General features: G+C 41.5%; 1 protein-coding gene across 8 annotated transcripts in view; it reads right to left on the bottom strand.

Annotated features, from left to right (window-relative positions):
* Positions 1 to 26,723, bottom strand: part of oxr1a (oxidation resistance 1a) — a 154,266-nt gene that overhangs the window by 57,999 nt on the left and 69,544 nt on the right. The window contains exon 1 of one of the 8 annotated variants that reach the window (XM_086114348.1): positions 8,360 to 8,647. The exons of the other annotated variants lie outside the window; for them this stretch is intronic. Within the exon in view, the coding sequence (XP_085970474.1) occupies positions 8,360 to 8,525 (166 nt within the window). The 5' untranslated portion in view covers positions 8,526 to 8,647. Of the gene's footprint in view, positions 1 to 8,359; positions 8,648 to 26,723 lie in introns of those variants that run through there. 8 annotated transcript variants of the gene reach the window in all.

Below are 26,723 nucleotides of genomic sequence, written 5' to 3'. Positions count from 1 at the left end.
AACCTAGGTAATGTCAAAAGAGTGCAAAAATAAGGTAAATGGGCTTTCACCTGTATTGTTCTTTTTGATCTCTGCAGGATTTAAAACACGTTAACATTGCCCCCTCATTGATGATGTAGCCTCAGGAGCAAGTCGGGGCTTGCTCAAGGACACTTGGACATGATGACAGGCGCTCAGGTTTGAACCCACAACCCTTGGGTGAGAGACAACCACCCTTTCAACTTTCAAGATTGCCACCCTAAGGTGTTTTGACTTGACCTCTGATAGGACTTGACTTGAGATATCATGTGACTTTAAAATTCTTCACTTGACTTGCCCAAGACAAATCGTCTTGTGAGTTGAAGGTTACGACTTGTGACTTGCACATCACTCCTGGTTAGTAACAAACTGACTGAATCACAGAATGCACCAGATGTAGTCATCGAAGCGGTGGAGAAAATGGATCGGTTCATGGAGACATTGTGTTCAATAAAAGCAAGGCTAGGCAGTTTCACATTTAAGTTCGAACTTCAAAAGTCAAAGTATTGTAAAAGCAAATTCCAGAGGTTTTTGGAGAACATAATTTCGACTCTGTGTGTGCTTTATGGAAAAACTTGCTTTCGACACAAATTCTGCTAAAAATCTGAGTTTGTCCGTCTCTCAACCGCTCTAAAGAAGATGTATTCCTTGAGCTTATTGTCACATGTATTCAAACTGTGAATCCTCATACATTTGATGTTACAATTATTGCTGTGTGACCAAAGACACGGCTGGGGAAAGGAGGGCTAGGCTCATGAGTAAATAGGACGCGAGGGTGTTTCTAGTCAAAGTTTGCACAGGCTGATTAATGCACTTCAATAAATTGGAATCCCTTGGAAAACTTCATTTATTTCTAATTCAAAAAGTCCAAAACATACAGGGACTTTCAGCAACTCTTGAATGTGTCCCTCTTGCACTCTTCCTTAATAATGGATAGATGAATACCCCAAAGTAATGTGAAATGTACTTTCCTTTGTAAAATGGGACTTGGGAGCACTGAGCTGACACTTCTGACATTTGCTCTCTGGTTCAGGAGTAGTTTGACACCAGGAGTGCCACAATTCCTTGATCCGGCTAGGCACGGCGGCACAATGCAATGACTCAAATCTCAGTTCTCTCGTTGATGTTCCGCCACGTAAAGCTGAGGCTACTCCTGTACCTTGTGCATCTGTTCTACCACATATTTTCTTTCTACCCAGCTTATTAGCTAACGTATTTATGTACTGGGATATTGAGGTGACAGAGCTAACAGCCATAAGTTTAAACCATGAGTTGCCTTCCTTATGGAGGCCCTCTGTCAGTGACAGCAGGAACTGAGCTACTGAAATAAAATTGATCCGTACAGAAAGTACATTCGGTTGCAGTGTCCCCAAAAGTTACTGTATCGTTGCTAAAACTAAAACACAACACTGAAAATAAACTTGTTGCCTCAGGAGAAACTCAAAATATTTCTATAGTGTATACCTTTTTGGTAGATAAGTGCATCTTCATCTCATAGTGTTTCCTTGTGGAGCACACTGACAACGCAGAGCTCAGCAGCAACACTAACCTCTCAGGTTACATGTCCAATAAATAGCAGAAGTGATGAGCTCAGCTATGGGAAACACATCCCTGCATTCTCAGATCTTCTTATTGAGCGAGAAGCACAGGATCCTCTTAAGGAATTGTGATTTAAAGTCTGCTATTCCATAGGGTATGCTCTCATGTAGGGAAAACCGACACTGTAAAATTCAGTCCTCTGCAATTACAATTCACAGTGCATAATACAAATTCAACCAATAACAAACATTAAAACAAAGCCGAAACTATATGGATTAAGATCGTCTCGATCCAATCATGCCATCGGAGATCAGGGCAGATCACACGTATATGTGGACAAAATTGTTGGGAGCTCTCTGTAAATGAAAGAAAACAGCTCATACTCTTATACTACTACTACTACTACTACTAATAATAATAAAACTAATTAAATGAAAATTAACCAATGAAGATCAGGCATTGCTTTGAATTGTGATTCAACAGTAATACTTAAAGAAAAAAACTCATGAAATAGGCCTGTACATGATGTAATGATGGCACCCATAAGAAAAGATTCAACATAATTTGACCATAGGGACAACCAAGCTGTGTCCTCTAATTTGTATCACAAGTGTCTTCAAATTTATTCGCAGTCAGTCGACCGGTTGACACACCAAACGGACCAGAGGAAGCAAAGGAGAGATATGCCTCAGGAGATTAGAAAGAAAATTATGGCATGCAGGTTACAGTATACGTCATCCAAAGCCCGAGATTCGCTCTGCGCCGGCGGGAATCATTGCTTTGGGTGGAGGGTGACATTTGTCTATGGATGTGAAAAGTTGTTTTGAGTAACAGTATTGACTTTGTTTATACTTTAATTCATCCGACTTAAAAAGGACATTTATGGTGAGAGTATTAATGCGGCCACACAGACGGTTCATTTATTACGCATTTTAATGATGTGACGCCATCTTTTGTAGCCGTCTCTGGAAAAGTTCCGCCTTATTTCCCCAAAACATTTAGACTTCCTCACACATCGCTCCGCTGTATAAATAAGGTGATAAAAAGAAAAGATCCTAAACTATTTTAGGATGAAGGTCTGCCTCTGATTTGTTTGGATTTTGAAACCAAATTCCAACAAGAAATTATTCTTTTCTACTGGAAACATAAATCCATGACAGTGTAGATTTGTCAGATCACAAAACCTGTATGAAGGGTGGTTAATTTTTGGGATGTAAAAACACTGAACACTCAGTCTTCACTTCAATGATCAAAGGCAGGTATCATGCACAAGGAAGATGCAGATCATGCATTCCACTTTTCTAACATTCTTACTTGACGTGAAAAGATATTAACCACTGTAAAGCCAACACATCTGGGGGAACAAAAAATGCGTTCACTTTGATACTTAATGACAATATGCATTTGTGAAGCTGGCGCTTTGAACAAGTCTCCCTTACCCACTTTCAGTTCTTCTGGGAACATTTTCTTCTTCTATTAAAACCCTCTGTATTCAGACTTTTTGCATTTAATGGAAAATGGGTCAAAAAAGCCACAAAAAGACGAGGAAAGAGTATCTTACATTGTTATCTTTTATGCTCTGACCTGAAAGACTTTACTAAAATCTCATGTTATGCATGACAACAATTTGAGCTTGAAGGTTATGTGCAACTTTGGAGGTTGCACATTAGTGGAGAAAAATAACAAGATGCCATTATCGTGGAGAGATGCCCTGATGTGAAAATGCTTTGGGGACATGACTTGCAGGCTGCATGGAGTCTGAGCATGCACTGCCATCTGATTTTAAATGCTCTAAATGCTTCGGTGAAGTGTCCTCTTGACAAACAGGGCAAGAAGTGCAACCATTGTAACATGTCAATGGGTTTGTCTCAGAGTTAGGAAATTGCTAACTGGAACTGTGTGGAAATGGGCTGGTCGAACATGATTTACAAATCATTGTTTCTTTGGTTTTATTTACATTTGAGAATTCCATTGGATTCGATTTGAAGGATTTATTTTAATGGTTAAATGGGCTGTCACTTGTACAGTGCTTTTCTACCTCAGGTAATCAAAGCGCTTCACACTATTACCTCATTCACCTACTGATGACGCAGCATAAAGAGCAACTGGAGGTTCAGTATCTCGGTCAAGGAAACTGTGACATGATTGCAATGGCTGGGGATCCAACCACTGAGCCATGGCTGAGTCATTTTTAAAGGGGCAGCCGAGTCCCAAATTTTCTTTACAATAATATGTTCTATGTGGCGCCAACGTCATTTTAATTAATATTGTGTTTGAGGAATATGAATTAAGCAGTGAAATCCACTCGTTTTTATTTATCTCAGGCGGCCATTTTGCCATTAGCTGTCAACTAAAAATGACATTGCAGTTGTTCACGGCTCAGATATTGAACAATCACGGCTCAACTTGCAAACGTCACATGACCAAATTCAGAAAACAAGTGAGCCGTGATTGATCGTTACATGGGCACATCAAACATATTAGGGGTGTTCACACGGCAAGATTTGGTACACCGGGGCTGCCCCAGTAGAGCGTTCACACGTGCAAATTAGCTCCGGCGTAGCCCCGGAAAACAGCTTACACCGGACCAAATTTGATCCACCTCAGGGAGGTGGTTTAAAAATTTGCTCCAGAGCAAATGCTTGTTTGCGAAGCAGCATCGGTGTAAATTTGCACGTGTGAACGCAACTGGGTTAAATTTGATCCAGAGAAAATGCTTGTGAAGAGTTTACGTACGGCGAGAATGTGTTGCTTTCGTGCTCTGTCGGACTTCCGTCATGTGTTTGTTTAATAACGACACAAGACTTGGCTGGTAACATCTTTCCTTTTGTAAGAGACTGGACTGTCTCGGGGTTGTTTGTGCAGTTTGTTCCTTTGTTGTGTGTTCACAACCCACCGCCCCCCCATATAATTTATTTTGTGATTTCCTCTCTTGATATTCAGTTTGGCGCATTACGTGTTTTCTTTTCTGAGTGTCATTGAAGTCATCGTTGATTTACGTTTTCGGGGCGGTCACTCTCGAGCAGAAGGCACGGAGACCGAGTGCTGACACGCTCAGCGGCTTTGTACGTGTGAACGCTCCACACAATTTGCTGCGGTGCAAAATATATCGCAACAAAATACATCGGTGCAGCGCCGGAGCAAATGTGTGCAGTGTGAACACCCCTATTATTGTAAAGGAAATTTGGGGGTTGACTTCCGCTTTAATGGAGTTAATTACCAATAGTATTTATCAAAATAGAGCATCAAAACACCCACACACCAACTTTCAACTATGGGCGAAGGTTGAGTTATACCCAGCAATGGTTACCAGCCAATCATGGGACACAAGCAACACCCATCCATTCCCACTCACATTCACACCTATGGACAATTTAGAGCAGGAAAGTCAAACTCCGGTCCTCGCGGGCTGCTTCTGGCCTGTTTTCCATCGCTCCCGGTTGAAACACACCTGATTCAAATGATCAGCTCATCAGCAAGCTTTGAAGAAGCATGAGAACAATCCTCATCATTTGAATCAGTTGTGTTGCAGCAGGGACAGATGGAAAACAGACAGGACAGCGGCCCTTGAAGACTGACTTTGGACACCCCTGATTAAGAGGGTTTGAAGCTGAGGTAACCAGAAACACCTAAGCAAGCACAGGGGGAACATACAAACTCCACAAAGGAGGGCCTGAGCCAAAATCTGAACCCGGGACCTCTGTGAGGCAAATGTGCTACCCACTACGTCACTGTGCTGCTACAGTGAAACTCCTCTACAACGAAATCATGTTTGCAGCAAGACATTTTTCATAACAGGGGGGTTTTCACTGTAGCAAATTTGATCTCAGACGTAAACACACACACACACGCACACACACACACACACACACACAAACGTATGTGTACACGCACACACAATCGTATGTGTACTCTTTATTTTTATTCAAATAGTGCATAAGTAGGAGCACACACTTATTTGACACTTCATATAGTGAGTGTAGAAAGAAAAAAGGGAAAGAAATTGCAAAATTTACGATCGGCATTCACTTTCACTTACATCAATTTCTTAGATAATGTATTTATTTTGCTTCCTCTGTCTTTCATTTTGATCACTTTTACCCTCTCAGCATCAGAGCGCTTCTTGTTTTAGCTGCTTGACATCCAAAGGTCCGTTTTGTAGCCATTTTAGCAATGCAACGTTCATGCTACGTCTGAGTCTAACAATAACAGATACTTCCTGGACCCGGTGGCTTTTCTTTCCACTATCTCACTGTCTCTAACTCGACCTCCCCTCGATCGCCACCCAAGACAGCGTTGCTCAGCTGATGTCATGCAATGAACTTTTAAGCCAGCCACGGGACGCTTCGTAGTCCTCGATGGCCAGAGTTAGCGCGATGGAACTCAACTTCTCTCTAATTAGCGCTCCAGTTAGCGTAAGGTTTTTAGCATGATAACAAGTAAAACATTCGAGGAAACGTTCGTTTATTTGAATGTCCGTCGAGCCATAAGCAATTTACTCTGAGCAGCTAATCGGATTCATTACACTTTATCTTCCACGGATCTAGCTGCAGTATCTACACACATAGACAGTGAGGTCCCTCTTGGCCAATCGAAGGCCAGGATGATGCTCGGTAAGCCAATGGCAGAGCAGCTATGAGTATGTTGCATTCAAGAAACTCTGAGCTGTTAAACCAGTGTGGTGGTTGCTGTTGCCGTTTCCAAACGAAGCAGTAGAGGTCGCTGTTGGATTAGACTTCGTTGTAGTGAATCTGTTCGCGAGGCTAGAGCAGAGAAAATGATTTCGTATAACGCAACAGGGTTTTTTTTTCGTCGTATGGGCGGCAGGAGAATGGGAATGGTGTTAATGCATGAAGATTTTTTCACATTAGGGGGTATTTTCGCCCATGTAGGTTTCGTTCTAGAGGAGTTTCACTGTATTGACAATGTGCCTTTAAATGCATGCTGTGCAAGATATTGAAGTGACAGTGGGAGATGATGACATACTTCACAGCATTTTTCGCAGCATTTTGTAAATAGCTGTTAAAAAATATGTGCTTATGTTTAAATGTAACCCTGTTGTAGCAGAAGTGGTTTTGTGTGTTTAACCCACGTGTTATGTGTTGTGCTGTCCTTATTGTTTGTACGATGAATTCTATTATTCCCATCCCTTCCCCAGTTGGTTGTTGGCTGTTTGCTCAAGAGCTTCTTCTTCAGGCAAGCTAAAGAAGTGGCTCTGAACATATGCTGTGTAATTCAAGATCACCACAATGTCAAATTTTTCTTCTTGGAAGGTGCTACTTGCTTGCTGTTGAAGCAATCAAACAATGAACACACCAGAGCACCCAAAGAACACTTGCTAATTTATGTGACAATAATGTGTGCATGATTAAATCAATGTAACCATACCAACATGGATAGCTATAATCATGGCACTGAGATTACAAAATACTTTCCATTTAAATTGGGATGGAATTATCTGGAAATCTTTTATCTACCTATATTCAATTAGACACACTACAAAGCCAATATATTTAACGTTCACACTGATAAACATTGTTTTTATTTGGTTTTGCTACTAATCTCTCATGGTGAATTTAACATTGCAACACATTCCAAAAAGAGCTGGGACAGAGGCAACTCTGAACAACTGTGTGACCTGAATGCACCACTCTTTTAACCGACTTGGAGCTGACTGTTACAATGACCTGTTCATGACGAGCATGCCACTTCCAATTGGTGAGATGGGGGGGATTGCATAATCTGAGATATTGATTTTGATGCAAAAACAATAATCCATCAACCCTTGTATAGAAATGTGTTATTGCCCGCGGCATGAGAAACTGGCACATCTGTGAAGGCACTGTTAATGCATACGGGTTTGGGCACAACATATGCTGCCATCCAAACATATTTTTCAGGTATTTCATGCTTATATCAGCAAAACTAAACCACGTGCCATTCTGCATGTGTTACAGCCATGTGGTTTTGTTTTTTGTAGAGCCCCTGACTGTTGAGTAATTGAAGTTGTACATCAAACAAGAATGGAAAGAATTTCCATCTAGAAAGCATGAGCAATTGGTTTCCTCAGTTCCCAAACGCCTATTGAGCTGTTACAAAGGCAAAGTGATTTAACAGGTAATAAACATGCCCCTGTCCCGCTTTTTATTTTTTTGGAACTTGCAAGCATCAAATTCAAAATAAGTGAATATTGTGAAGAAAAACAGACCAAATAAAGTGTTATTTAGTTTGAACATTAAACATATTGTCACTATCAGGTATTCAACTGAATGTAGGTTGGAAAGTAGTTTAAGTTTGACCCAACTTTACTGGAATTGGCGTTTGTAGTAAACACAACAGTATCGGGTTGGCAGAGGGGCGTCAACGTTCTCGAGTGACGTACACATGTCAGCTGTTAAACGTCTTTCAAGAGACGTCGCTCTTAATGCGGCGAAAACGATGCACTGTACTACAATGTAAATGCCCACATCTACCTCGCGAAACTTTGCCATTGTGTACAGTACTGTGGAACATATGTGGGCGGAAGTAACTGTCAAAAAGTTGTCATCTTGTCATCACGCACAGTATTTGAAGCACAGAATAGCACCGAATAATACTTATGCCAACAGACACGATGTAATAAAACTTACTTCTGCCCAGATGGAAAGTTATTGGTGCAGCAGTACTACATTAAAAGATAAAAGGAGTTTTTCCAAAGCTCGCTGGCGTAGAACACACGTTACCGGGCTAGCCTAGCGAAAGTAGTGGGCAGCGTACTCGAAGCTACGATAAAAACAAAACAAAAGCATCGCGTCTCACCGACCTGTTTTAGAGTGAACGGTGCTGTAATCCAGTGCTGTCGCGGCAAGGTGCGGATCATAACCCACGTTGTCCTCCTGGCCGAATCCAGACCACAGTCTGTGGGTAATCACGTCCCTGACAGCCCTCGCGCCACTGCCCGTCATAGAGAGTATGTAGCGGTAGTCCATAACTACTGCCAAACTACACTAAGAGCAATTTGGAAGTATTGCAAACGCCGCGGTCATCCACCCTTTGGATAAGAGCCCCCACTGCTGCTGTTAAAAGTTTCAGACAGTCTGCACATTCCTAAACAGGAACTATGTACGTCAACACATGCGCATGTGTGCGCGCGCACGCACACACACTTTTACTGTTCCGAATGGAGTCCAGCAGTACTCTGCACTTCAGCAGGATGCTAACTTTTAAAGCGTTCAAGACAACGACATTGTGCACATTTCAACAAAATACTGACACAGTCGGTGCTATAGTTGTTGTTGCCACGAATAAAAAATAATCCCCCCCCCAAAAATAAAACAACATATTTTGAAAAAGAACAAAATCGTGTTCATCGTTTTCTTTTCTTTGACTGTAATTAGTTATTTTTCGTTTTTAAAATATCCTAGTTAGGTAATTAGATAACCTACCAAGATTCTTCCACTATAATGGTCCATATGTAGGACAAATGAAGGTTATCTTATCTTATATGTTATTCCTGTCGGGAAAGAACAAAAAGTGACGGTAAAGCATACTGCCATTCTTTTTTTATGGTACTTTGCAGAAAATTATGCATTCATCTCATGAAAGATAAGAGATCACTGTTAACAATTGCAAAAGTTTTAAGCTTGACTCAAGAACAAGTTCAACACTTAATGTGCCCCACCTGCTGGAGACAGTGAGTAGTGAAGGCATCATTGGCCTTCAAACATTTGTTGTTTTTAAAAGAACGGAAGAAATTAGGATACGACTCAAATCTACCTTGACCCTCATGAAATATAACTACATTGAAAATGTAATATTGGTACTTTCACATTTAAACAAGTGGTTTTCATGAAATGACAATCACGACATATTTACAGTAGTGGATCTGTATACTGTATGTCTAATTCTGCAAAATGCTAGGTGAGCTTTTTCCTCATAAATTTTCTACTCTCTCTCTCTCTAAAATACCAAACAGTCCAACTCAAAATTCCACACTATTTCCACAGTATTTTCTCTGTGTCTCTCTCTATGTCCCTCTTACCTGGTGTGATTAAATCCAGGAATTTTAGTTTTTCTTTTTAAGTTTAACTCTTACTCAGGTTGTTGAAATCACAATATAGTACCGCCTTCTGTCAATGGTTTGTTCTGGTAACATCAACACAAAGCTCTTACTGTTGTGAGAGACCATCTAACAATCACTAATCAATGTAAGGTACATGGAACATTCACGAAAGAGGAAAACACACACACACGCACACACACACACAACATACACAACACGTACTGTATGTCAATACATCAATTCAGCTAAAAGCTTTGAGCACCAATATCCAGGCTTCGTCTCTCAGAAGAGAGTGCTGTACATGAATCATTTAAGCACATAGTGCAGCACTACTATTTATATCAGACTTTTTTGGGGTGCCATGGTTAATTTACCCGAGGTATAACTGTATGATACCCTTTTACCCTGTTTCATAAAAAGCAGCCTTGAAAAGTGAAGAATTCTAATCCTCCATGACCCTCCAAAAATCAAGCAACATACACAAAATTACACAGTGATTAATCAAAAGTGGATGGGCAATACTGACATTTGAAACACTTTGGTGAACAAGTTTGGATGTGCTGAATTACATGAATTTGCAGTGACAAGACCTCATCTGACCTCGTGTTTCTCTCTGAGCTTACATGGGGCCCCGCTGGTACACTTGGCACTGGGACAGTGTAATCAGATGGGTGTCATACTGGCCCAGCACTACCCAGGAGGACCTTGGAACAACATGATATACTATGTTGCTGCACAGAGGCTTAGAGTGCTCAACAAATGATCCATAACATCCATGAGAGGAATTTTCAAATAGAGGTTTTATGTAGTGACAAAGGCTTTGAAGCAAATTCTAAATGGCATCGATTAAAGGCATTTTGAGTGGAACTTTGACATAAACCGATGACACACTTTATTGGGTTATGATTCTTTGAATTCTGGCAATTCATATTCCTAAGTATGAAGAGACGATAAAATGTCTGATAAAAAGCATCGATGTTTTGAAAATAAAGTTGGAATCGTATGAGGAAAAACTTGCAATAAAGGAGTTAGAGTCATATTTTTTTTTGCTGAGAGCTTGCTGTACAAATATCCATATCGAAATCCCCTCAGTGTCACATCTGCCAGCAATAGCCTTGAGAGGCTTTTGTTTGTGACGCTTTGTCATCAACTACGAGTGCGGCACCGGGTATTGAGTCGAATCTCAGCAGTTCCCCATTGGGAGCAAGGTGGGCTACATCTTAATTCTGAGAAAAAGAACATCTTTATTGCAGAACAACAAACATAGCCGCCTCAGCAGCTTTTATTTTCTGTTGGGAAGCAGACAAACTGCCGAAAGAGCATTGTTATGTAAATTAATCAGGAAAAAAACAGCTTGTTAACACCTTCCACACCTTTTTAGCCTTCTCAAGTCCACTTTTGAAACTTTCATTGTATCTGTGGAAAAGAGATGATTCCGAGTTTTTTTTTTCTCTCAGAAGTCAGAGATCTCACATGGCATTTCCTGGAGCACCTCTCTAAAGAAGAAGACAGCTCTTTTTTTTGGAAACAATACCGAGGATAAATGGTTCAGGAAATGGGTGGATGTTTTTATTACTTAGTTTACTAGTCTAAACAAAACACTTTGATTATTATTGTGTTTGTGAAATATGGATTAATCAGCTAAATCCATCTGTTTTTATCGATCTCGAGGGTGGCCATTTTGCCACTTGTTGTCGACTGAAATACAATACAATACATGCTGATTTATATAGCGCTTTCACAACAGCGGCATCTGTAACAAAGCACTTAACAAAACAGTTAACATAAAGTAAAATAATAAACACAACACATAACATAAAACACGGACAGTCGTGCAATTCTAACCACTTTTCCGTCACACGCTTTGTTGTTTGAAGCAGTTTGAGATGAAAGAGGAGAGAATCAAAGTGTCCTTTAACCAGTAGATCAGATATGTCATGCTCAAAATGTGCACACGTCGGCTACAAGCTAAGTTTCAAAGTCAACAAGAAGCTGTAGCATCCATTGATGAAAAAAGAGATTGGTTCACTTCTCCTGTCCCATGAAAATCCATTTCAATTCCAAGCGGCGACTCTCGGTTCCAAATATGCATCGGCGCTCTGTGCCAACGCTCCTCTCTCCTCATCCTCAACTTCAGCAACCATCCATCCAGCCGCACCAACGCCGACTGTCCAACAGCGCCGACATCTCCACTGAACAAAACGGGGTCGTGAAAAATGCTGCCCATTACAGGCGCAAAAAACACAAGCGCCCCAGGTCTGTCCAGCACCGACAGTCAATGGCGCCGACATTCCTCCCAATCAAAATCTGTGCTGGTACAGGCGTGCTGCCGAGAAGGCGCAACCACCAAGCACAGATACTTCTCCTTTGACGAATGTCGTGGCCAAAAAACGCTGAAAACAGTCCATATCAGGTCCACACGATGAAACAACAAACAACATGTGACAAAACAAAAGACAAAAACACCAAAAAAGAACAAAAAAGCAAGGCTCTTGAAGAGCACTTGCCGATGGCTGCCTACTCGGGCGCCATCTTGGAAAAAAAAAAATAGAAATCAAAAGTTGGTCAGGGCTAGGGTAACAACCAATCATGGTTCACCTGTTTTCTGAGTTTGGTCATGATGGTCGCGAGCAGAGGGAGAAAAACAAAAAAGAAAATTAAAGTAAAGCACATTTTTGAGTTGGCTTCCCTTTTAACTGGAGTGTAAATATAGGACCAGATAAAGTGCGTTGTGTTTCAAAAGCATTCTCGATTATCCTGCAAAGGCATCCATACAATGGCAGCAATCACAGGTGTTTAACAGCCCTTGTGAGATGATTCCACCCTGTCATGGACTCTCTTCAGGGACGTGAAGCATCGCCTCAAAAGCTGTCAGCTTTACAGCAGCTGAGCATGTTTTTCCACTTTAACAGCAGGACACAAATATTCATGAATGAATAAAATAATCAAATGTCATGTGCTGCTTGTGATTCACCACATCATCTGGGTGAATTATTATTCAACACTTTGGTTATATAAGTGTAATTGGTGTCACTGAAATGACAGCCGGAAATGTTTGTTAATCTTCCGAATTTTGCATGTCTCCAAATATCAGGAAAAATATAATGCACGCCAACATTCTCCATCTAAACTGACAGGTGGAGCTGAAGAAAAAAAAAAAAAAAGATGTTTTAGATGCAGGGCTAAATGCAGGGCAAAGGATCGACGCAACTATTTGCAATGGTTGTTTTCTGGAAAAGACATAGGTTCATTAAAAACACTCCAGAAAATACATCGGCCTTTTCTTTGGATACCATCTGCAGACCAATGGTCAATGTGAACGCGCCAACCAGCAGCTCAGCAGCCGGAGACTGGGCTCAGCTGCACAACACAGTCCATCCAGCTGCATGGAGCACCCAGCTCACCTGGATAAGAGAATGCCCACAAATCCCTGCCCAACACCTCCTCGGGTATGTCACGATTCCAGCATTCCATGGGCTACCAACCACCACTGCTAATTTTGCAGTTCCTTCAATGCAGAACCACAGGTAACTGTGTTCCTCAATATTGTATTTGCTCCTTGGTCTCAGTCTGCTACCTTGCACATGCTCCCTGCGAGCCTGCTTATATCAGGCAGTCTGCCAACCCAGACTCAGGTCTGGGATCTCCTTCACCAAGCAGCAACTGCTCACCTGTGGTCAACAAAATAAAACATTCCATCATCTTAAGTTGCTTGGTCCTTCTCATTTCGGCACCCCCCGCCCCCACCACCGGCAGACTAATTTGAGAAGTTAATATTTATTTATTCATTCATTCATTCTCATGGATTTGGGGTCTTGTCAGCAAAATATTTTTATATTACTTTCTCAATGTCCTTTTGTTCCATCTAATTTATTTTCTTCGATCAATGTTATAAAGCACACAAACAAACAAAAAAACAATGAAATTGCATAGTTTGCTCTACCCACTTTCAGAGGACATAGTTTAGCCAAATAATTATGAAAACCTCATGGATTAAATTAATTTGCCAGCACATCACAACTAATAATATGCGGTTTATTCTACTTAATGAAAAGTCAGGTAATGACAATGCAGTCTGACCGTGCAAGAGGAGCAACACTGAGTAAAAGTAATGGCAGACGATGGCAGACGATTCTAAATGCCAGCGGGACACACTTTGGTCACAAAAAGTGACAATTATGGAGAAGAGATCAACGCCCCAAGTTTAAAAACAGCATCGTCATCTTACTGTGACTGTAATGGGTATAATATTGCCAACATTAGTAATGCCTTAGATGACTGCATGAAAGTTAAACAAATGAAATCAAACAAACAAATGAATAATTAAATAATGCTGTAACATACCGGTAGAATGAGCAAATAAAGACTCAGTGACCCTTCTGAGAAAGGAAAAGACGTTCAACATTCTCTACTGCTCATCACCAGGTGTGGAAACCATCCTCTTTCATAATGTCGTCATGTTAAGAAGCAACAGAGAACAAGAAAGTGCTGGCTGACGAGTTGTGCCACCAGGTCTGATAATGAGCTGCTCCTGCAACAATTCAATCCACTGTTGTTGCCCTTGTTTTCCTCTTAGGATTGGTCTGCAGAGCGGCTGGTGGTGATCGATGACTGAGCAGGCCATCTTTCACCACCATTTCCACCGCCCCCGCTCATGGTCGTTTATCCTCTGTGGTTGTCTGCGCTGTCTGAGGCCACCTCGACAAATGATGACCACCGTCTTTGGACGAGGAGCACATCCAAAAGCAGGGTCCTCATCTCCCCACTCCCCACCCCCCGCTTCAATCTTTCTTTCCTCTGCTCTCCTTATGTGCACATCTCATTTGACTCCAAAGCAAATATGTTGTTTAGGAATGAAGCTGAACATTCATACAGAAGCAATTTCAAGTATAATGGAATTGTCTAAATATAATTCTGGTGGCCAAATGTATGACTCGAATGAGAGGTTGGGGGGCGGGGATACACACATGAGCCATATGCCATAGCTCTCGTCATATGGGCGGCTGATTGAAATAATGAAGCCTTATGCAAAAGGTTTGACAATAACATTGACAAAAGAGACAGAGAAAGAGTAGCCATGTGACCAAGGCAAAGTCACAAAACAAACGGGCAATTATGTCAGAGCCCACTTTGTTATCTGCATTGAACTCTTGGGACAGAGTGAATTGCTTTCATTTAAGACTGGACATCGTCATATATTTCATCATTAGCCAAAAACGCCTCCCATGAATCGCCGAGCTACAAGAAGAGCACAAAAGTACATTGACTGCACAACATAAAAAGCCTTTTCAATTGCGCACCCCCCCCCCCCCCCCCCCCCAAAGGCAATACAATCCGAGTGCACTTTGGGATCAGAGGAAATTATCGGCAAACAGACAGGTGGCAAGAGGTTCTGCACTCTCTTTGTCTGTTGTGAAACTGTCCTCACTCTGGACACTCTCCATCCATCACCAGATATCGTCGGCTCCACAAGTACGCTAAATTGGATAATGAATCTCAGCCCCCAGGAGACGCAGTAAATGGATAATTTGTTGGTGAAATTATTAGCTAGGGGCATGTCGCATCTTCCAAGGTGTTATCGGCTAACCCAGTGAAATGGATGCATCCTTTTATGGGTGTGCAGGGTGGGCCAATTATCAAGAATCATACCTCCATTAAAAATAAATACAGAAAAACATCTTGAAACTCGTCTTAAAATCCAAATATACATAGATATTATTTTCAAGTATTAATGAGACTCCTCAAATGGGTCTTGAAGGCAAAATCTTTCATCTTAGTTAACCGGTCAATTAAGTGTATCAAAAATATTAAGTCAATATGAAAAAGAGCCACAATGCCATAATAATTAGCTTCTGCAAGTGAAAGTAGCCTACTGTAAATGTGTCGAGCTTGCGATTCAGTTCAAAGACCTCATCGAGGCTAAAATCCCCACGTAGAAGATATTGGTTTTGGCTAGCCCAGCTGGTAATAGTGCTATTAATTATTTAAAAAGTTGACATTTGGCGCAACTTGACACAAGAGCCAAAATTTCAAGTCACCTTTACATACCTGTCAACTCATACGGTTTAGCCATAGTTCATACGGATTTTGTGGTGAATCTTACGTATAAGGCCGTATCGCACAAATCATACGGATTCTGAAAATTTCCGGGGTTTTTTTCACCAACTCCAAATGATTTGGAGTTGGTGAAAAAAGTAACGCAGGAATACAACTCTGAACACAGTAATGCCACTAAGTAGAATGATGATTAGACATTAACCAGACATTGTATTATGGAGATCTACAATAAATATCATTGAAAATTTCGTGGGTTTTTTTCTGCCGTTATTTTGACATATAAAATGCTTTGGTATGTTATAAGGATTTTTTGCTCTTTATAAGGATTTTTTTGGTAGTTTATACAGGTTGGCGCTCCGAAAAGTTGACAGGTATGCCTTTATGGATTCAACAAACTAACTGTTCAATGGCTGTTGGCAGATCATTCTTGCCAAAAAAGCAAATGCCATCTAAGCATCGGTGGATACAGTCAGCCTTAAAATATCTTGAAAAGCTACATAATTGTCTTCCCATCTGAATGAAAAATAAACTTGTTTGTTTTGTACTGAGCTTACAATGCATGGTGCATGTGACTATCAGGATGCTTGCTCACATTTAATAGTATAATAATTTCCAAGCGATTAGAATGAAGTGATATAATCTTACCAAGAATCCACTGGATACTCTTATTGTTTAAGAAAAGTCATTAATAGACAAAGACAATTTATACTTAAGCAGGAAACCAAAGGACACGTTTGTTTCCTTTAATTAGATCGTGACGGAGAGATTACACAATAATCCTTGCAGAAAATGCTGCTTTACTTAGCATTCATAACAGAAAGAAAACAACATCATATCATCCGTGTTCGGTACGTTCCAAGGGTCATAGATGGTCAGGAGCTGTCAAGACATGCATCGGCCAATTAAATGTGGCATGACCGAGCCCACGGACTTCACACAGCACGCCATCTTCATGTCTGCCTGATACACAAGTCCCCAAATACAAACTGCCAAGAACTTGAGGGCAGCAGTCATGACCTTACAATCAGCATACATCAGCGTTGCATATTTTTTCTGCAACATTGCAATATAACAAATGTGACACAATTGAAAGAAACAAATGAAAAAAAAGATCTGAACTTTCCAATGCGAAATGCATAGATTGCTCATTAATGCCAGTTTTCTTCCCACACTGCTGCTGTACATCCCTTCTGCTTGGATTCGAACAAGAGGGTATCCTTCACATCTGATGAACGTTTCTTTGGCCATTACGCTTCTTTGTCAGTTTTTCAGAGCCTCGCCGTGCAGTGAATGTCCAAAGCAATGACCCGTACGAGAAGACAGCGTAGCGCTCTGGCCGGCTAAATCCAGTCCTCCGGCTACTCTTCCTCTTGAATAAACCACCAAATGTGACCCCAAAACATGTCCAATACTCAGCTTTGGACATTGTATTAAAGGGGGCCTAGAAGAGGATGGGCAATGAGCAAAACAAGGCGCAAAGTGCTTGTGAATGGTCTGTTTGAAGTGCGACTGAAGCCCCGTTTAGCCACTTCAAGTGCTGAACATGCTTGTTAAACAGAGAAAGGGCTGCATAAAAAATATGCATTTACTTAAAGGGCACTGTTCTCTTCATCTCTGTCTAAGGATGTAATGTCATCTCATTGAACATTCAACTGAATGAATCTACGTTTCAATAATTTTGCAATGCTGAAGGATTTCCTCAGTGTCCAGAAGCAAAGTTATGATCAGCCCCTCTACGCCAATGTCATTGTTTGGTGGCAAAAGAAGCACCCTTTTTTTTGCTTGTTTCTGAAAAAACAAAACCTGATAAAGAATGGGAGAAAAACAAGAGGGTTGGTCATGACGAAAAAAGGATTCCAAAGCGTTTGCGCTTTCCTTTTCACTGCTTTAGTAATTTCCCTGGCAAATTCCCAAATACAATCATGATGTCTGATGACTGACCACACCTTTTTTGGCTCTTAATGGAGCTGTTATACTGATACCAGAAGAAGGTGTGGCATACCAAACGACGCCCACGCAAACAGAACAACGCCACTGGGTGGAAAATATTGTGAATTACTGACTACCTTTTATCTATCCCCGGCGGCACGGCGTTGACATTGAGGATACTGTACATGGTATGTTGTATGCACGCACACTGCTGCGATATGCATTGTAATTGCTGACAAACCAGCTTTCAAGACTTCCTTAGCAATTTAGCTATTTGAAGGCAATTTGAGGCACTAAGAACAGAGTTGTGATTTAGAATTCCTTTTTGGGCTATGGGAAATAATGCTAATCTGATGAATATAGTTCCAGAATTATTATACTTTTAAATATACGTACTAATTAATAACGTAAATACGTACTGTACACAGCATGCTTTCAGGGAAAAGAGCAAACCGAAGTCATGCAAGGAAGTTTGTTTCAATACACATGCCTTAAATGGTGGTAAGAACAGCACGGAGAAGCCACAAATTCATGAGAATAAGGGAAACAAATATCAACAGTGATATGAAGAGGCAGATCTTGTTTTCTTTCCACTGCAATATGAATCAATACAAGGGCTGGACCTGGCGTTTGATTGTGGAAAACTGCTTACTCTTCATTTTGAGGTATATGTAATCAATCCTAGGCAGAGGATAGCGACAGCCCTTTTTCAAACTAAGAGGGGAAACTGTGAGATTACTAGCTGTGTGGCATTTATATACTAAACCCATCAAGAAGCGGGCCAACGAGAGACCCCACACAAAATTATAACAGTTATACTGTGTACAAATCTTATTTGACTATAGCATTGCAGTAAATTTTGTTGCATGCTTCTCTCTTGACATTTTTAATGCACAAAAGTAGAATTAATTTTGCTGTTAATGACCAAGCAAGGGAAATAGCTATAAATCTTGGTGTCCTTGTTGTGAGTACTTTGGGGATTTAGATCAACACGAGGTTTGATATAGGACAGTTTGGTTCATTGTAGATAAAAATCGGCATTTAAACTCGGAACAGGTGGATGTGGAGCACTCTGACGGTCTGGCTAATGTCACTCGCTTTTGAAAGCATGAAGGTTACAAGAGCTGCTGAAAAGCCCAGAATTGATTTCAGGGCTATGTGGATCATCTCTGGAGGCATTTACAAATGACAAATGCTAGGCAAATATCGAAAGGACATGTGTGGCAGCACTCTTCATAGAGCCAGTGGTGACATTGAGGATGAGTTCCGTTTTAATTCCATGCGTGTGCCTGTCTGTCTGGCGAGCGCAAATCTTGACCTTGCTGCTGATGCGACTCATGCATTTTGATCATGATAAAAAAATACCCATTTGAGCAGTCAATTACAATCTCAAACCTTTTGAAAGTCACAGGTGTTGTAATATGGAGAACCATCTCTAACTAGTTTCTGTGCATTGACTTCTTGCTACAGTTTTTTAAAAAAGCCAAACGCTATCTTTATTCCGATAACAACGTCAAATGTGCTGAGAGAATTACAAGGGAAATGAAAACATACATTAGACAACAGAAGTGACATTTTCTGTCTACTAACCAAGTGTGAGTTCTGCGATCTTGGGAATGACTTAAGTATACCGTTAAACTTCATGGCAAATGTTTTCAAGTGGGCCACCATTTTCCTGAGGGGTATTATGTTTATTCACCAGGTCACATTTGGCTCATACGGACGGCCCCAATATATGAGGGTTTGAGTTTATGAACAGCATAAAACTAATTACCGGTAGTTTATGCAACAGAAGGCATGCTCAGTTGACACAATCAGTGTTTTTCTTTTTTTTGTATTTTATATTCAGAGCGTGAAAGTGTTTTTAAACAAATATTGACTTCAATTTGAACTTCAATTTGACTTGACTTTGAAGTCAAGATGGCGCCCGAGTAGGCAGCCGTCGGCAAGTGCTCTCATGAGCCTTGCTTTTTTTGTTGTTTTTTGGTTTGTTTTGTCACCTTGTGTTTGTTGTTACGTCGTGTGGACCTGATGTGGACTTTTTTCAGCATTTTTTGGCCACGACATTCATCAAGGAGGAAACTCTGTGCTTGGTGGTTGCGCCTTCTCGGCAGCATGGGTATACCAGCACTGTTTTTGACTGGGAGGAATGTCGGCGCCATTTGACTGTCGTTGCTGGACAGTCCCGGGGCGCTTGTGTCTCGCGCCTGTTATGGGCAGCATTTTTCACAGCCCCGCTTTGTTCAGCGAAGAGATCGGTGCTGTTGAACGGTCTGCGGAGCGCCGATGCAGATGTGGAACTGGGAGTCGCGGCTTGGAATTCAAGTGGATTTACCTGGGACACGAGATGTGAGCCAATTTCTTTTTCGTCAATGGACGCTACAGCTTCGTGTTTGCTTTCAAAACTTACCGTATTTTCACGACTATAAGGCGCCATTAAAAGTCTAAAATTTTCTCCAAAATGGACAGGACGCCTTATGAGGCGGAGCGTCTTGTCTATGCGCTGAGTTCCAAAACCTGACTGAAAGCCGACACGCTGTTTATATAGAGAAAAGGCGGAAGTGACTGTGGACAGGCATGCGGCAAAGAAGTCGGCCAATCAGTAAAGGGTGGGCGTGTATATATACATATATGGAGAGAAAGAGAGAGAAAAGGCAGACGTGAGTGACAGGCATGCGGGGAAGCAGGCCGCCAATGAGTGAAGGGTGGGCGTGTAAGTGGACGCTAAAGCGACGCTACAAGCAGGTACCAACACCTGTATAGAGTGTGGCTATGTGCATTGTTGCAAAACAACTTCGGTTTTGGTTTCTAAGAACCCCCGAAAATAAATTCTACAAAGAGACACGCCTACGAAGCTCAGTTCAAACTTCAAGCCATCGGTTATGCTTTTGGCATGCGTGCCCATCTCACAGCAGCGGTGAAAAACCAAGTCAAGCAAATGAACTCTGAGCTTGCCGTTATTACCGGAGGCTTGACTAAAGAACTCCAACCGCTGGACATCGGCATCAACCGGGCGTTCAAAGTAAAGTTGCGAGCGGCATGGGAACAATGAATGATCGATGGCAAACACAACTTTACAAAGAGTGAGAGGCAGCGCCGGGCGAGTTACGCCACAATTTGCGAATGGATTGTGGCTGCTTGGACGAACGTGTCTGCTTGCACTGTTGTTCGAGTTTTTGGCAAAGCCGGCATCATTTCTGTGGAGCCACATGGCAATGAGAGTGACTGACAACGAAAGGGAACACGGCGTTTTTGATGGATTACCGGTACTTGCACAATTGTTCAATTCTGATGCAGAGGATGAGGAGTTTGATGGATTTCTGGGTGATGATTGATCGAAAAACGTGAGTACATTGTACGATGGCTAAATAAAATACAACGGAACTCCGTTTTGCTTCGTTGCCTTTTTAAAAACGTGTTTCTAGCTTGTATCTGTATGTCTTGGCATGCTACCGTATGCTACAAGCTAACGTGTTTTTAGCGTGCGCGCATGCATGCCGTATGTTTAAACTGGCGTATGTTTTACCACTTTAAAATCGCGCCCAATAATACAGTGCGTTTTGTCTATGTGTAAAATACAGAAATAGCACCCATTAATGAGACTGCGCCCAACCATACGGTGCGTCGAATGGTCGTGAAAATACGGTAGCTTGTAGCAGACGTGTGCACATTTTCAGCATGACGTCTCTGATCCACTGGTGAAAGGACACTTTGATCCTCTCCTCTTTCATCTAGAACTGCTTCAGACAACAAAGTGTATGCAGAAAAGTGGTGAAGATTGCACGACTGTCTGTGTCCTATGTGTTGTGTTGTGTTATTTTTGTTATTTTGACTTCAAAATGGCGCCGCGTGAGTGGCTGCCTTTCCAGCAGCTCCTATATTTTGTTGTTCTACTTCTTCCTTTCATAACTTTGCTCCTGTGAATCGGGAATTTCTCCATTGCGAGACTAATAAAGGTTTTCTTAGCTTAATGATAACATTTCACAGTTAAAAACAAGTCACAAGTTTGCATTCTCAGCTTAAACTTTACTTAATGTTTTTCATCTAATTGTTTGATATTTATGGCCTAGAAGTGTTGGTCCTTCCAAATAGTTACAGTCAGTATGACTTTGCGCCTGCATTAGCGTAGGATTGCGAAAGATTACGGTGTGTTAGGATTCAAATTCAGGTTATGTTGCCGCTATCGAAATGGATTGCTCTCATGAATCGAGGATAACCTGTCATGAAATATTAAAATTAGCTTGTGGCTGGATTACAGACAAGGTTTCACTTCTTACTCCTTCACTAGCTGCTTGGAAGAGTTAAGTGCAGTGAACACGGAACATCTTTTACAAACATCAAAATGGGAGTGGCAAAATGTGAAGCAGGGAGAAATACAGGAGTGTGAGTGTAGACCTAAAAGAGAATGTTGCAGGGTTGGAAGAAGCCTAAGTGTGAGAGGATAAGAGAAAAGGGCTTTCATTGGATCACATTGAGAAGCTAAGCCGTCTTGTGGGGCTACGTGACCAGCCTGTAGCACCAAGGCAAGAGAGCTCAGGCTTATCTCTGTGCACACAAGCAGTTCTGCTGGCAAAACGCACTGTGGCATGGCTGAGGCTGCTGCTAACGGAGAAGCACAGATAGCTCTCACTCCACTCTCCCCTTGTGCTCATTCAGTCAATGAGGAGAAGCACGCTACGGGATGATGCCCATCCACCACATACTGTCGGGACAATTCAAACATAAGCAGGATTTCCAGAGCGGCTGGCCACGATGCCATCAACGTCTATATTCCATATGGTGATTAATAAGAGCATAGGCGTGTTAAATTGAGTATTTCCATTTGCCTGGGCGCAATGTTAAACTCAATTAGCCCCAAAAAGCATCATTTGATTGCTTTCAATTCCAATTTATGACAACTTCAGTTTAATTATCGAATTGGATTGTGTGTGTCAACTGGTTATTTTATTTGGTAGAGTACCTAAACGTTTGTCGGAGACAGTGATTATTTCTTTAATGAGAAAATAGTATAAAAATCATGTATTTTATGATGCAGGATTAGTGTCAGATTTTGAATGACAATACATACCTCAACACATGAATCCATTCATTAATAAATACGTTTTATTTTAAATTTTCACATTTAACTGTCCTCCTGTTGAAAATAATTGTTCAAAAGTATTTGTCTTTGAAAAGCAAAACGGAATATGGCCATATTATAATGCTGCTCAAACGCTGCTCGGTAAAAACGGATACGACACGTTTCTCCCCAAAACAGGGATGGCGCTGAAAGCACTTCGGAATTGAATTGCAGTTTTCCGGCACATTTCATGTGAATGGCGTATCAAGACACATTTTCATTATTACCTTGTTTGTGTTTTGAAAACAAAAGTCCTGATTCAATATATTTGTTAGTACAGTATTTGCATTTTATTTCGTGAGAGGGGCTACACATGGAAACAATTGTGTGTTGGTGAATGAGGAAGGATGCTCCATCAGTAAATACGTTATCAGGTTAACATGAATAAAACAATTGTGCTATTTGGTAAAAATAAATGCAAACCCTAGTACCAAGGACAGATCACTGTACAATTCTTACCATTGAATCTTTCTAGTTTATCATTGTAAATGTAGCTAGGTGAAGATGCATTCTAATACAGTGATTCCTCAAACTAAAAAACAAAGCTGTGAACTGTACAGGCCATATTTTAGGAAACATTATTGATCGTAATACATGCACAACTTAAAGTAAACCATTCCGTTTAAAACAATATCACAAAAAACATGAATCAAAACATACACATATACTCCACCTATGATCATAATTGAGTAAGAATACCCGAGTTGGTGGCAAGCTAGTTTTCTTCTTATTAAACAGCAGAAAACCAGTAAAGATTGACAAACACTGAATGCTTTTCTTTGCTAGAAGGTCCAGTTTATCGAAAATGAGTGTCGAATCAAGCCAATGGACATGGGAACAAGAAAAAGCAAGTCGAACCCCCCCCCCCCCCCCCCAAGTTGCAGCACTTTGGCACTGAAGCTGGACTAATGGTGGATTACAGTGTCCAAAAAATAGTCATCTTTAAATTCAGTATGTCTTCTTTCATTCATTCATTCATCTTCCGAACCGCTTGATCCTCACTAGGGTCGCGGGGGGTGCTGGAGCCCATCCCAGCTGTCTTCGGGCAGTAGGCGGAGGACACCCTGAATTGGTTGCCAGCCAATCACAGGGCACACAGAGACGAACAACCATCCACGCTCACACTCACACCTAGGGACAATTTAGAGTGTTCAATCAGCCTGCCACACATGTTTTTGGAATGTGGGAGGAAACCGGAGTACCCGGAGAAAACCCACGCAGGCCCGGGGAGAACATGCAAACTCCACACAAGGAGGCCGGAGCTGGAATCGAACCCGGTACCTCTGCACTGTGAAGCCGACGTGCTAACCACTGGACTACCGGGCCGCCAGTATGTCTTCTTACTTCACAGTAAATTATTTTTTCTTTGTTTCTCAGTTTCTCATTCATACAACGCCAACCTGAAGGCAACATGGGGCTCAGTGTCTTGCCCAAAGCCACTTGGATAGCCGACAGTCACAGCCAGGATTCAAACCACCGAGCTTTCAGAAACCATTTTCTTTGTGTAACGCCCTTTGTCAAACCCTTTCAACAGAAAATGTAACAAAAAACAAACAAAGGACAAAACAAAAATAAATGCAGAGTATAGAAAATGAGGAAGTGTTGAAATGATGGAATGCAGTCTAGTGATGTGTGCTAATGGCTCGTGTGCTATATTAACGGTACATGGTTAAATGCCAAAAGTGTGCACAACATTCAAGGCCTATTTTTCCTGCAAATTTTGGTCAGACTCAATATTATGAGCCTTAAGGCATTTGACTTTTGATGTACCAATACATACGTCAGTTGATGTCTATGAACAATGTTGTCAATGTGCAGTGCATATAATTGCCACCCCTGGCTACGATCCTGATGTGTAAACGCACGAAAGGAGCCACCTGAGACACAAGCAACCAATGCCAGATGAAAAAAAAAAATCACAGTGTCTCGCCTGCAGTGTTGGCCAGAACTATCAAACACCCCACTGATTAGTTTCTCTTGTCACGTTATGGTGGGCAACACTTTTATCACAACAACGTGTCCTGCCATGTGCTCAACTACTAGTGGAACTAAAGAGCGAACAGAATAGCCTGACAACCCCATCAATGGATTGAACACCTCTGGATTTAATTCCGACCTCTGAATCCTACTCATGAAACTGCATATCAAGCAGATGGGAGCCTTCAGCAAGTTAGTATATTGCTCCCCCAGCACCGACACCACTCCTCTTCGACCCCACAGTGAAAATCCAATGAATAACTAACAGGGGAGTAATCAGTCTCACGGCTGCCATAGCACCTCCTCTACTGACGAGTAAGGGCAAGCAAGCCGTGCTTGTGTCTTTTTTATTAGCATTTGCTCTGTCAAGTGTTGTAGCCAAACATTGCTGAGTATGCACAGTCAGCCACTCATTGCTTAAATCAGTTTGGCCTCATGCAAAAACAGTGGCCTCTTAAAAGGTCGTTATTCATGAAGATTTCTTCAAAGGTATTCATTAAGGATGGCTGAGTACTGAGAGCAGCTATCGGTATTGGACCCCCAGCCACCACTGCTTAACTCTTTGAGCACAGTTGCTGTGAAAAGGCATTTGCTGTCAATTGTTGATTTTTTTTATTTTTATTTTAGGGGAATGGGCACAGAAAGGTTTTGGTTAGCTCTGGTTTGCTGACTAAGCTGTAGTGTAAAAAAAACCTAAAAAATACTTGGCCAGCAGATAGCATCATTGGGCCTCTTGGATGAGATCACCTTGTCTCAATGGTATGCTGATGGGATGCGGAAACCCATGAACGTGGTGGATCTTTGGAAATACAACGTTACAAGCACCTTGTGATTGATTGTAGTGTTTTTTTACATACATTTTATTACAAAGTGTCAAAAAAGAGAGAAAAGAGGATGTGGATTATTTAAATTTCGAAGTAGAAGCAAAGGCGCGATGTATGTATACATGCATGCACACACACACACACACACACACACACACACACACACACACACACACACACACACACACACACACACACACACACACACACACACACACACACACACACACACACACACACACACACACACACATACATATAGGTATAATAATATTCCCACCCCTGAGTACTAGTGGTATGAGTTGTTGGCATCGGGATTGATGAGTACTCAAGAGTGACTCCTCGTATTGATATTAGTCTGAATAAAGTGCTATCGAACATCCCCAGTGTTAATATTTGGTCGTGATGGTATTGCAACACTAATGTCAATTGCGATACCCAAACAGTACTTCCCATTTCAGATCGTCTTTTCCTTAATTATTTGAGGTAGTACATCTGCAGTGGTTCTTCTGGCACATAAACACATTCCACGTTGCCACAGACGTAAAAGGAGAGCAGGGATTTATTTTTCCCGTTCCTTTTCGATAGGACTCACTCAAGCTCGACATTGCCATGTCCAATGTGTGCATTATAGACTGCAGGCGAGTTCCTACATGATCATTAAAATAAATGCATGGTGACATCAGCGTGTTAACAATTGCTTTCGACGCAAGAGAGCTCGGACAGTGAATCTCATGTATAAAACAGAATGCCAGCTCGTGGCATTATGCCTTTTCAACCTCTGATACGATGTTGAAAGCTGGCAAATTTCTGGGTCGACTTCATCACCGCCCCCATCAAACCCTTACACGGGGCACCGAGTCAGGAGAAATCCAGTTAGATCTAGTGTGACAAGAAGAGTCTATAGTCATGGCACTGACAGATCAAACCTACTGTTTGTGTCCTTGTGTGATCATTTTTGCATGTGAGATTGTTGCAGGTTCAGCAAATCAGGACGCTAAACAGCTCGAATCAGCTCGGATGTGATGAATTGAGTCTCCTTAACATTGTTGGCCTTGAGTGTTGACAACTGTTGACGTTGTATCCAACGTGTAGGAATACATCCATTTGAGCAGGATACAACCAGTAAAATGGTTTCGATAGTAGGCAGATACAAAAGACATCAGACTCGGGAAGATGGTGATGTGTAGACGTATATAACTACAGTTTGGTGTTCCGA

Source organism: Hippocampus guttulatus, chromosome 6 (genome assembly GCF_054856545.1).
Source record: "Hippocampus guttulatus isolate MCC_2025c chromosome 6, RoL_Hgut_1.0, whole genome shotgun sequence".
NCBI lineage: Eukaryota > Metazoa > Chordata > Actinopteri > Syngnathiformes > Syngnathidae > Hippocampus > Hippocampus guttulatus.
Note: the sequence above shows the minus strand (reverse complement) of the source record. Positions and strands in the feature narration are given on the sequence as shown.